Source organism: Tetrao urogallus (genome assembly GCF_951394365.1).
Source record: "Tetrao urogallus genome assembly, chromosome: 16".
Lineage (NCBI taxonomy): Eukaryota > Metazoa > Chordata > Aves > Galliformes > Phasianidae > Tetrao > Tetrao urogallus.
This window is the reverse complement of record NC_136829.1, coordinates 294,708-304,751: the sequence shown is the minus strand read 5'-3', so window position 1 is coordinate 304,751 and position 10,044 is coordinate 294,708. Positions and strand designations below refer to the sequence as shown.

General features: G+C 50.0%; 1 protein-coding gene across 1 annotated transcript; it reads right to left on the bottom strand.

The window, feature by feature from the left end:
• Positions 1–1,272: 1,272 nt before the first annotated feature.
• Positions 1,273–6,115, bottom strand: AAR2 (AAR2 splicing factor; the record flags this gene model as incomplete). The annotated part of the gene is made up of 3 exons (XM_079543235.1): positions 1,273–1,440; positions 4,459–4,688; positions 5,365–6,115. The coding sequence occupies 3 exons, from the start codon at positions 6,113–6,115 to the stop codon at positions 1,273–1,275; spliced, it is 1,149 nt and encodes a 382-aa protein (XP_079399361.1).
• Positions 6,116–10,044: the final 3,929 nt, after the last annotated feature.

Below are 10,044 nucleotides of genomic sequence, written 5' to 3'. Positions count from 1 at the left end.
TGAAGAAAGTGAAGAAACAGCATGAAGGCAGCAACATGAGGGCTTCTGGCAGCTGATTCCTGCAGTAGGTTACTGATGATTTGGAAACACACCACCACATACTCCCCAGAACATGCTGCATTTGTGCCTGCCAGGTACTGCTCATTATGAGTTGAACTTAGATGTAACAGAAAGCACTGTGATGTTACTTTTGGGGACACTGGACATCCCAAACAGACAGGCCAGCCACACAGCACCATAAACTTCAGCTATATAATATATATATATATAAAATAACAAAATTGTACAGATGTTTTCTGTAGACAAGACCAAGATAAGAAGATTTATTTTAACTACAAAAGATTGACAAGCAGTGTTATCTTGTTCAATATGCACACAGACAAACATTTGAAGAAGTCTACCAGAGGAGAAGGTTAATGAGCAGACTGCAGGCCTAAAGAGCCCCACAGAGTTTTCCTACAACCCACCTTAGGGAAGATGGGGAGAAAGAAGAGACCATCTTTTGTGAAAGGTTTCTGATTACAACAAAACAGAAGGGTACAGTTCATGTAAAAGTCTGACACACACCTCAAGCTAGTTCTCCTCTGCTTCAAAACCTGGGTGACTATTGTCCAGTAATGAATGTTATCAAACTGTTAACATTCTTTTATTTCATGCTACAGAGTGTCAGCAGTAAGTACAAAAGGTTTCAACAGAATTAGAGGAAAAGATATTTCAGTATTAGTGGTATAAAAATGGGATGAATTCTGTTGCAGCTTTGAGCACTCTTCCACAACATAGCAATAAATCATAATTAAGCAGCTAAGGATCTGGCAGTTTTGTAATGCTTCTGGTTACATTCCTGTAATTTGAGCCTAGGAAGAGTAGAAGTTCTCCATTCAGAGCCTGGGTTCAGGCTGCAGAAGGCTATAACCAGTCATGTGAGCTTACCCTCCTCACTCCAGAGGCATCAAACAGGAGCAGCACAGGCTTCAGGTGTGAGATGCATCACCTCCAGCCAGACAGATAAGACCAGAGCAAGGAGCTGCTCAGTACAGAATGAGAAGTTATCGCAGAAGGGCTAGAAGAAAACCAAGGTGTCCAAAGCCATGTGGCTGTGTTCAAACAGCTCCAACAGTTCCGGTCTTCTCACGTGGTGAGGAATCCTTCTGGTTTTTCCAAATCTGTCTTTAGAGCAGCAAGAGAAAATGACTTGGAAGCTGGAAAACTTAAGAAGGGTGTGGAGTAAAAGTGATTTTTAAAAAGCTGCTTGTTTCTATGCGAGCACCTGGCTTAGTCTGTGAGCACACCCTCAGGAAGCTCTACCACCACCGGAGCACAGTCGTCAGGCTCTGCATCAAAGTCCCACTTAAACTTCTTCGTTAGGTGAGCTTTGAATTTTTCAGCCTTTTTCCGTAAGGCCCCATCAACTGCAGCATTGCACGTGTAGGAAAAAAACACCTGAAAGAACAAAGCAGATGTCAGTGAGGTTTGTGGCACATGCTGTGCATCATCAACAGGATGTGGCAGGGAACGCTGCAAGATAGGTTCACCAGGAAAGGATGAGACTTCCGGGGAACCAGACCTGTTTGGGCCGGCCTAAGCAGAGCCTGCACTCTCATCCCACATTCCCCTCTCATCCTACAGCCATCCCGCCTCCAGCTGGCGCTACAAACATTACGGCCATAACTTTGTTTGAAGTAGCAGCATACATGCGATTAGACACGTATTACAGAATTCTGAAATATGCTCAGCTGTGAGTAAAAGATCCCCGTGTGAGCAGGAGGGAAAGAAAAGCACAGAATTCACCTGCCATGTGGGCAGCTTCACAGCATGAGCTGGCAAAGCCAACAGGTGGCTACACCCATGGGTTTTCACAGCTGGATGGATGGATCATGAAACCTCCCAAAGCAGTTCTGTAATACAGTATCACCAACACCTATTTATTTCATCTATCTTTTTTTTTTTCCCCCTTTAAACACTGTCAGGGTTGCATATTCAATGAAGGACACAGCATACTGTCCTGATATTCAATGAAGGACACAGCATTCTGTCCTGCCTTAGATCAAATTCCCCAGAACAGAACTGCTGAACTCAAAGCTGAACGCTCGGACCATGCATTCCCCTCCATCCCACTGCACACTTGCAGTCCACCTGCACATATCCAGTGCTAAAAGTCCCAGAGGTCCCCTGCACTATTTCAGCACATCAGGGGAACCCCACAGGAGCTAAGAACTGCAGAACCCCTCACAGGAGAGGCTCTGTTTGACCGAAAGGCAAATTTCTTCTTTCCTACCAGAAAAGTGGTAACTGCTGCCAGGGGCTAACAGCAATCACTGAAGGCAACACAGCCACGCTAAGGGCATCCGCTTCATCAGCCAACATAAAAAACAAAAGCAGATGAAATCCAAGGGCACAAAAGACTCAGGTGCCCCTGAACTGGGAGGATAACCAGCAAGACAGAGTGCTTGCAGAACTCCCACTGCATGGAAGGAACAGCTGGCTGCTGCATTCTTTGTGCTGCTCTCATTTCACAGGGTTAGTGAATGAGTTGCTCTGTGAGTGTGCTGTAGATAGAAGCAGATTTTCCAGTCATCTAAAGGAATGGTAAAAGAAAATAAAACAATAAAAATAATAATAAAGACTTTTATGCACCTAAATTCTTAAAAATTTCAGTGGGGGCAAATAAAATCAATTGCTTGATTAAAGCAATGCTTCTCATATCACTTCATCCAGCAAGTTAAAAACAAACATCTCAAAAAACAAAGAGGAGCACAGCAAGAGCCCGGAGTGCCCAGCAGAGAAATGGGGCCATTCCCTGAGAAAGGGAAGGCACTGCTCACTTATACTGAACACCTCTGACACTCCAGGCACACAGCTGCTCCTGCTGGGACTGAGCTTCTGTTGCTGGGATTTACTGGCATATTTGCTTATGGTTTTTTATTTTTAAAATCACGTTTTCCTTAAAGTTTCAGTCTACTGCTGATCTGCTAGCAGTTACAGTGACTGGGAGTAACTAGTTTCACTACTGCTGAAGTACAGATTTGCCCACGCCTGTCTCAGCACAAGCAGTGTGTTTCTGCAGGTAGGAAACCACAAATGCCCTATGAACAAGATCTTGATGATCATTAGGGTCTTTTCCATCCTGAGTGATTCTACAATTTCAGGAAATCTTCACTTTTGCATACAACTGGCAGGAGCAGAAAGGCTTCTTAAATGCTATCTATGCCTTCAGCTCAATAAGGTTTCACTGCAACTTCTGTGCACACTGAGCACACCTTTCAGGCTGACCAAAAGCGAGAAGCTGGACATGAGGCAGCAGTGTGCACCTGCAGCCCAGAAGGCCAGCTGTGTTCTGGGCTGCATGAAAAAGGGGCGGCCAGCAGGAGAGGGAGGTGATCGTCCCCCTCTGCTCGGCTCTTGTGAGTCCCATCTGCAGCGCTGTGTCCAGGCCTGGGGCCCCCAGCACAGGAAGGACGTGGAGCTCTTGCAGCGGGTCTGGAGGAGGCACTGAGATGAGCAGAGGGCTGGAGCAGCTCTGCTGTGAGGAAAGGGTGAGGGAACTGGGCTTGTTGAGCTCGGAGAAAAGAAGGCTGCGGGGGGACCTCATGGTGGCCTTCCAGTGCTTGAAGGGAGCAGATAAACAGGAGGGGGAACGGCTGTTTACGAGGGTGGATGGTGATGGGACAAGGGGAAATGGATTTAAAGCGAGACAAGGGAGTTTAGGTTGGATATTAGGAAGAAGTCTCTCACTCTGATGGTGGTGAGGCACTGGAACAGGTTGCCCAAGGAGGCTGTGGATGCCCCATCCCTGCAGGCATTCAAGGCCAGGCTGGATGTGGCTCTGGGCAGCCTGGACTGCTGGTTGGCAACCTGCACACAGCAGGGGGCTGGAACTGGATGAGTGTTGTGGTCCTTTGCAACCCAGGCCATTCTATGATTCTATGATTCTACAAAAACCATCAGCACTCTTTTACGCCAAGCTACATATTTTTAAATGAATGGTATTTGGAAGGGAAAAAAAATGATCAACAGACATCATTTTGCACATGCTCAGCCCCTCTCAGAGATGTTCAGCTTCACTGCTGAAAGCCCAAATCACTTTTAGGAAAAGCATGCTGGTTCCACACAGTCACGTCAGTTGTGCCACTCCAAAACTCCAAACCCGTGCAAATGTACCAGATCACTTTCAGTACTATTTTCAAGGAAAACATAATAAGGAAGACACAGTCCTCATTCTGTGCTGCAGAATAGTCTCTGATAGTCTCATCTCTCATTGCCTCACTTCACTGGTACGTGCATGTGGACTAACTCCAGTCCACAGTGCTTCAAATGCTTGATCTGCTAAAGGCAAAGCATTATAGAGGACACAGGCTTCCCTATCTCAACAGCAGCTTACTTCCTCCTGAAGCTTCTCTCTGAATTTGTTTCAATGCCTTGCACGCCCTCTGCTCTGTTCAAGAGATAGCACAGCCGTACCTGCAAGGTGCTGGTCAGAAAGTTGTCCTGGGAGACGATGTCCACAAAGAAATCAGACGGGATTTCATTCAGCTGGTGATACAGGACGAAGATGAGATTGGCATAAAGCTCTTGATACTTTGCAATGGCCTCTTCAGAACGGCATAGGATGTTTAACAGCCTTTTCCAGTGCTCAAATGCATCGTATACATTCCCAATCAGGAAGCAGATAAAAGCAAACTGCAACTCAGCTGCATGTATTAAAAAAAATAAAACAAAACACATAAACTGAAGTACAACCAAAGCACACATCCTCTAAAAAGCTCTGTAGATAACTGCACAAACTGTAGGTTTAGCTCAGGCATACAAACAATATTCTGTCCTCTGAGCTATTCTGCAAACGGCAATCGATGCTGCCAACACTGATTATTCCCTAATGCTCTGCTCTTCTCCCATCTGGAGAGAAAGCACAGCATAACCGGGCAGGGCTTTTAATTGTGACTGCCAGCTCTGGAGAGCGGCGCTGCCGGCACTCAGCGTGCGGAGCTACCGGAGCGCTTCTGCAGCCCTCAACGGTGCGCAGATCCCACAGACACTGCCGGCGCTCTGCAAGCGTGCATCCCCCGTGCCGGGCCGTGCAGACACCGGCCCCGAGCCGCAGGGATGGGAACACAGGAGGGAGTGAGCGCTGCACTCGTGTGCGCAGTAATTCCGACAAAGAATGAATCGTATAACACGACGGACGACGCGAAAAACAAAAGCTCGCTCTGCAGCCCAGCCGTGCTCCCGGCCCCTCCGCGCCGCAGCACGGCGCCCGGTCCCGTAGAGCCGACCGGCGCCCCGGGCAGCACCCTCCCGCCCGCCCCCGGCACGGCACGGCACGGCACGGCCGGAGCTCCGCGCGGGGCTCTCCTGCCGCGCACTCACCCAGCAGCTCCTGCGGCCGGCCAGCGTAGCGCCGCGCGATCACCTTCTCCAGCGCGTAGCTGAGGTCCATGCTGTGCCTGGTGATCTCCTCCGGGCTGGCGCCGTCGGGGTACGTCTGCCGCGGCAGCTCGGTGAAGCGGATCTCGGTGCCCGCTCTCGGCCGCATCTCGGGCAGCCGCGCCATGCCCTCGGCGTAACTCCCGCAGCCCGCGTCGTACGGGGGCAGCTTCTGCCCCGCGCGGTCCCGGCCGTGCCGCCCCGCCCGCACCGGCAGCACCTCCGAGAAGGCGGAGATCTGCCCGCTCTCCGGCCGCAGCCGCTCCACCGCCGCTTCGCCGACGAAGCCGCTGAGGGAGATCCACTTCTTCAGGGTCTCGTAGGGGTACGGCCCGAGGAACGCGTCCATCTCCCGCAGGTCCCGCCCGAGCGCTTCCTCCTCTTCCAGCGCGGCCTCCCGCAGCTCCTCGCTGCCCGGCTCCCAGCGCAGCGCGCGCACCTGGCGCGGCCGCAGGCAGAGGAAGCGCCCCGCGCGCGGCCCCGTCTCAGCGCCGCCGCCGCTCCGGGCCGCGCTGCAGTGCACGAAGTGAACGCCCGGCGGGACCATCTTGACGCCGCGGAAGCGGGGGCCCGCGGTCCAGCTGTTGCAGTCGATGCCGAACTCGGTGCCCTCGGGCACGCCCAGGACGACGACGGCGGCGCCCTCGAAGAAGAGGCGCTTGGCCAGCTCGGGGTCGGCCCGCGGCCCCGCCATGACCAGCAGGAGCGGCGGCGCGCGGCCGCGGACGGAGAGGGCCGGAAACGCGCGGCCCGTGCTCCGCACTGCGCCGGGCCGCCCCCTGCGCCGCGCACGGCCGTTCCGGGCCGCTTCTCGCTCCGCCTCCGCGTCGTCCCCGAGCTACGCTGCTCCCCCGGCCCGAGGAGCCCCGCTGCTCGCCGCGCCGCCCTGACGGTCGTGCCTCTGTTCCCATCCGGTCTCCCCAGAGGCGTCGCCCCCCGCCCCCCGCGGCAGTAATCCTTAACGACGGGTAACCCTTAACGATTAAACACCGACGCGAAAGAGTGACCCTTAACCGGAACCCGAAAGGGTGCTCTGTAACGCCTAGCCGTGAACCAAAAGTGTAACCTTTAACAATAACTCAAATACTTAACCCTAACGTAAGGGGTAACTGTTAATCCAAACTGGTAACCCCCAAACCGCTAGCCCTAACCCCGAATGGGTGAGCCTTCATCCTAACACGAGAGGAGAAACCTTAACGCATAACCCTAACCCAAAAGGGTAACTGTATCCACAACCCAAAATATTAACCCATGCTCCTTAATTCTAACCAAAAAGGGTAATCTTCAACCATCTCCCAAAAGGGTAACCCCTAGCCCTTAATACTAACCCAAAGCTGTAGCCCTTAAACATATCCCAAAAGGTAACCCTTAACACCCAACCGTAACCTAAAAGGGTAACTTGGAAACAGAATGCAAGAATGGAGACCCACTTAACGCTGACACTGAATGGCAACCTCCAACCCCAAAGGATAACCCTACACCCCATGGCAGGCAGCCACGCAGCATCACCAACCAACAGCTACATACAGCACCTACAGGGGACAGCCTGCTATGCAGCCCCGGGCTGGAGCCCCTGCCCCGTCTGCCCATTCTCTTTGGTGGGAAAGAGTCTGAAAAGGCCGCAGAGCTGGTTTAGCCTCAAACACATTTATTTCACTTTTATTGAATACAAGAACAGTGAGCACACACGCATACACCACCGAGCACTGAAAAGGAGCATGACTGGAGGGGGGAGAAGAAGAAAAAGGGAAAAGGGGAATTAGTGAAGGAACAACAGAGCACTGCAGTTGGCTGGTAAGGTGCTTTTCAAATATAAACATTGCTGTTATTGTTACTGTTATTATTACTCATGCAATTGCAGGCCAGGTTTGGAATAAATTTGTGGGATTGGGTAAAAACAGGCACTCATGTCTCCCGCCGCTTTCAGCAGAAAGGCCTCTGGAAGAAAACATGCGGTGCTGAGCTGCCCCAGCTCAGCAGTTTGGTTTCATCCTATTTGTTTGTTGGTGCTTTTTTCTAATTTAGTTTTTAAACATCGTCGCCCTTAAAGAAGCTGCAGAAACCACAGAATGGGATCCACTCACTCCAAACATAACTCATCTGAGTCCACTCTAGAGTAGTCAAGTCAACTCTAACTGTATAAGGCCACTAGTTTGAGCAGTAACCTTTCTTTTGATAACTGTGCCAAAAAGGTGATGCCAAAAGCAGGTATCTTAGCTTCAGAGTAGCAGCGGGTGGCTGTAAGGGGCATGAAGGCCATGTGAGCTCCTCTGAGTATGAGCCATGGTATGCCAAAGAACAACGAGCGCAGTGTGCGGGCCATTGCTAATAGGCGAGAAGGGCTGGATGCCCTGCGCAGGCACTGAGAGCAGGTCCTCTGCCACCCGGTGTCTGTGAAAGTGCAACTGCTACTGACAGCTGGCTTGGGTGCATTTAAAAAGCAAAGAGAAAAGCAGCCTCTTTGCAACTGCCTTCACTCTTTCTGGCTTGGGGGTCTCATCTCTAAAAGCAGCAGGTCACAAGCAGGTGACCACACTCGAACATAAGCTGAGGGAGAGCCACCACCACCACCGACCTCTTCAGGAAAGTGACAGTACTGGCATCAGCCAGCAGTTGTCCCCTGCCCAAACAGCTTGTGCTCAGGTCTTCCATGCTTGCAGGGGAAACTGATAAACCTGAAGAAGAACAGATTTTGTGGGGACATCATGACAAGCAGCTGGTAAACCAAGGCTGCCAGAGACCAGAAGACCTGAGTGTGGTCTGCCCACAGCACCCTAATGGCTCAGGCTCTTCCTTTTCACTGTCATCCTCAAATCCATGGCAGGACTTGTTAACCACACCTGTCTCTGGGCACAGTCTGTGTGAAGGGTGGGAGACTAAAGGCAAAATGGTGCAGAATTGCGGCCCCTTTTGTTTCTTCAGGAGATAGAATTCAAAATAAAAAAAAAAAAAAAAGAAACCTGTTTATTTCCTTTCCTTTCTGGTTTTGGTTCCAAGTCTACCCTAACCACCTGGTTCACAGTGTGCAAGGCCCTGGGCTTAGCCTTGCTATCCCCTTCCAAAGGCAGCCACTGAGGAGGCCTGTCTCCAAAGGCCAAGCTGTCAGGCTGTGGGGCAGGCAGCATCACTGACACCACCTTGACAAGTGCCTCCTTACATGCAGGGCCTGGGCTCTGCCGCCCAGCCTTGTACACTTGGGATGCTTTTCATTGATGCTCACTCTATGCCTTTGGGGAGCACCTGGAGGCAAGGCTGGGGAAGAACTGCCATAGTCCTCCAGCACCATCACCAACCCGCCATGCCTCAGGCAGCCCTTCCATCACACCCAGGGCAGCAGGAATGGGGTCAAACAACTGCTCTGCCTTCAACCCTTCCTACTACAAAACTCGAGTAACTCCATTACTGGAAACAATCCAAAACAACCCAACTATCATCACAGCTCAGTGAGCCAGACAGGAGCAACGAACCCTGCAGCTGTCACCTTGTTTCCAGCTGATTCTGATGCTTTTGGTTGGTGGCCAGGGAGATGACCCTACCCAGGGCTGCAGGAGCAGCATGAGCCTCTTTCTGCGCCCTTCCAACTCACCACTGACAGACCACTTCCAAACAACCCATACCAAACAGCAAACCCAGAGCTCTTGCTGCCACATGGATCAGTCAACAGGATGGCTCCCACCTCTCCCCCTCCCCTTCTCCCTCCAAACAGCAGTGGCTGATACCTTCCCCGTTCTCTTCTTGCAGGACAAGGAGTCCCATTGTGATCTAAGAGCCTCGAAGTACAACAACCACAGTCAAATAGTTAATAATTTAAAAATGTCATCATATTTACCAGCACTGTTGATTATTTCAGTATTCTTCCCCTCCCCCCTCCCCCTTGTTATATATAATAATATACATAACTTAAATGCACATCCATATGAAACCCCTACAGGCTGCATTTTTATAAATGAAAAACCATATACATGTCATTTGCTCTGTTTGAATTGAACTCCATCCTTAAATACCTTCAGAGAACAAGAGGTTAGACAAGTGCACAGAGAAGAAGATAAGGAACAGACGGGGAAGAGTTAACAGAACCACAAAAGATGCAAAAGAACCAGCATGGAACGAGGAGAAGGGTGAAACCACACTTCCAAATTGGAAAATAACTCTAAAGTAATAAACTCAATGTTTTTCTCTCTTCTTTCCAGAGTGGGGAATGGTTTTGCTTCTGCTTGTGTTTGTCTGATTTCAGTTTGCTTATTTCTTGCTTTGTTGCAAAGCAGTTTTTGTTTCATTCAATGTGCAACAAATGAACTCATGATTGTGTATCCTTTAATGTAACATGCAAGATGGTGGCTTATTGTATTATTGTTGTTATTATGATTTTTAAATCTTATTTTATCACCAATCCAGTAAATTCTTCAATTTTTTTTCTGCAAAGAGGGTTGTTTTTTTTTTGTTGGTGTGTTGCTTGCTATTCATTTCCAGCATATAGCAGCAGTGCAAGGATGCGTTTTGTTTCCTGTTTTTATATATATATATATATATGTACGTATGTATATATATATATATTTGCTATTCCTTTTTAAAAAACTTTTTGTCTCTAGCCATGAACATTGCAGCCAGGATGTCTATGTTTTG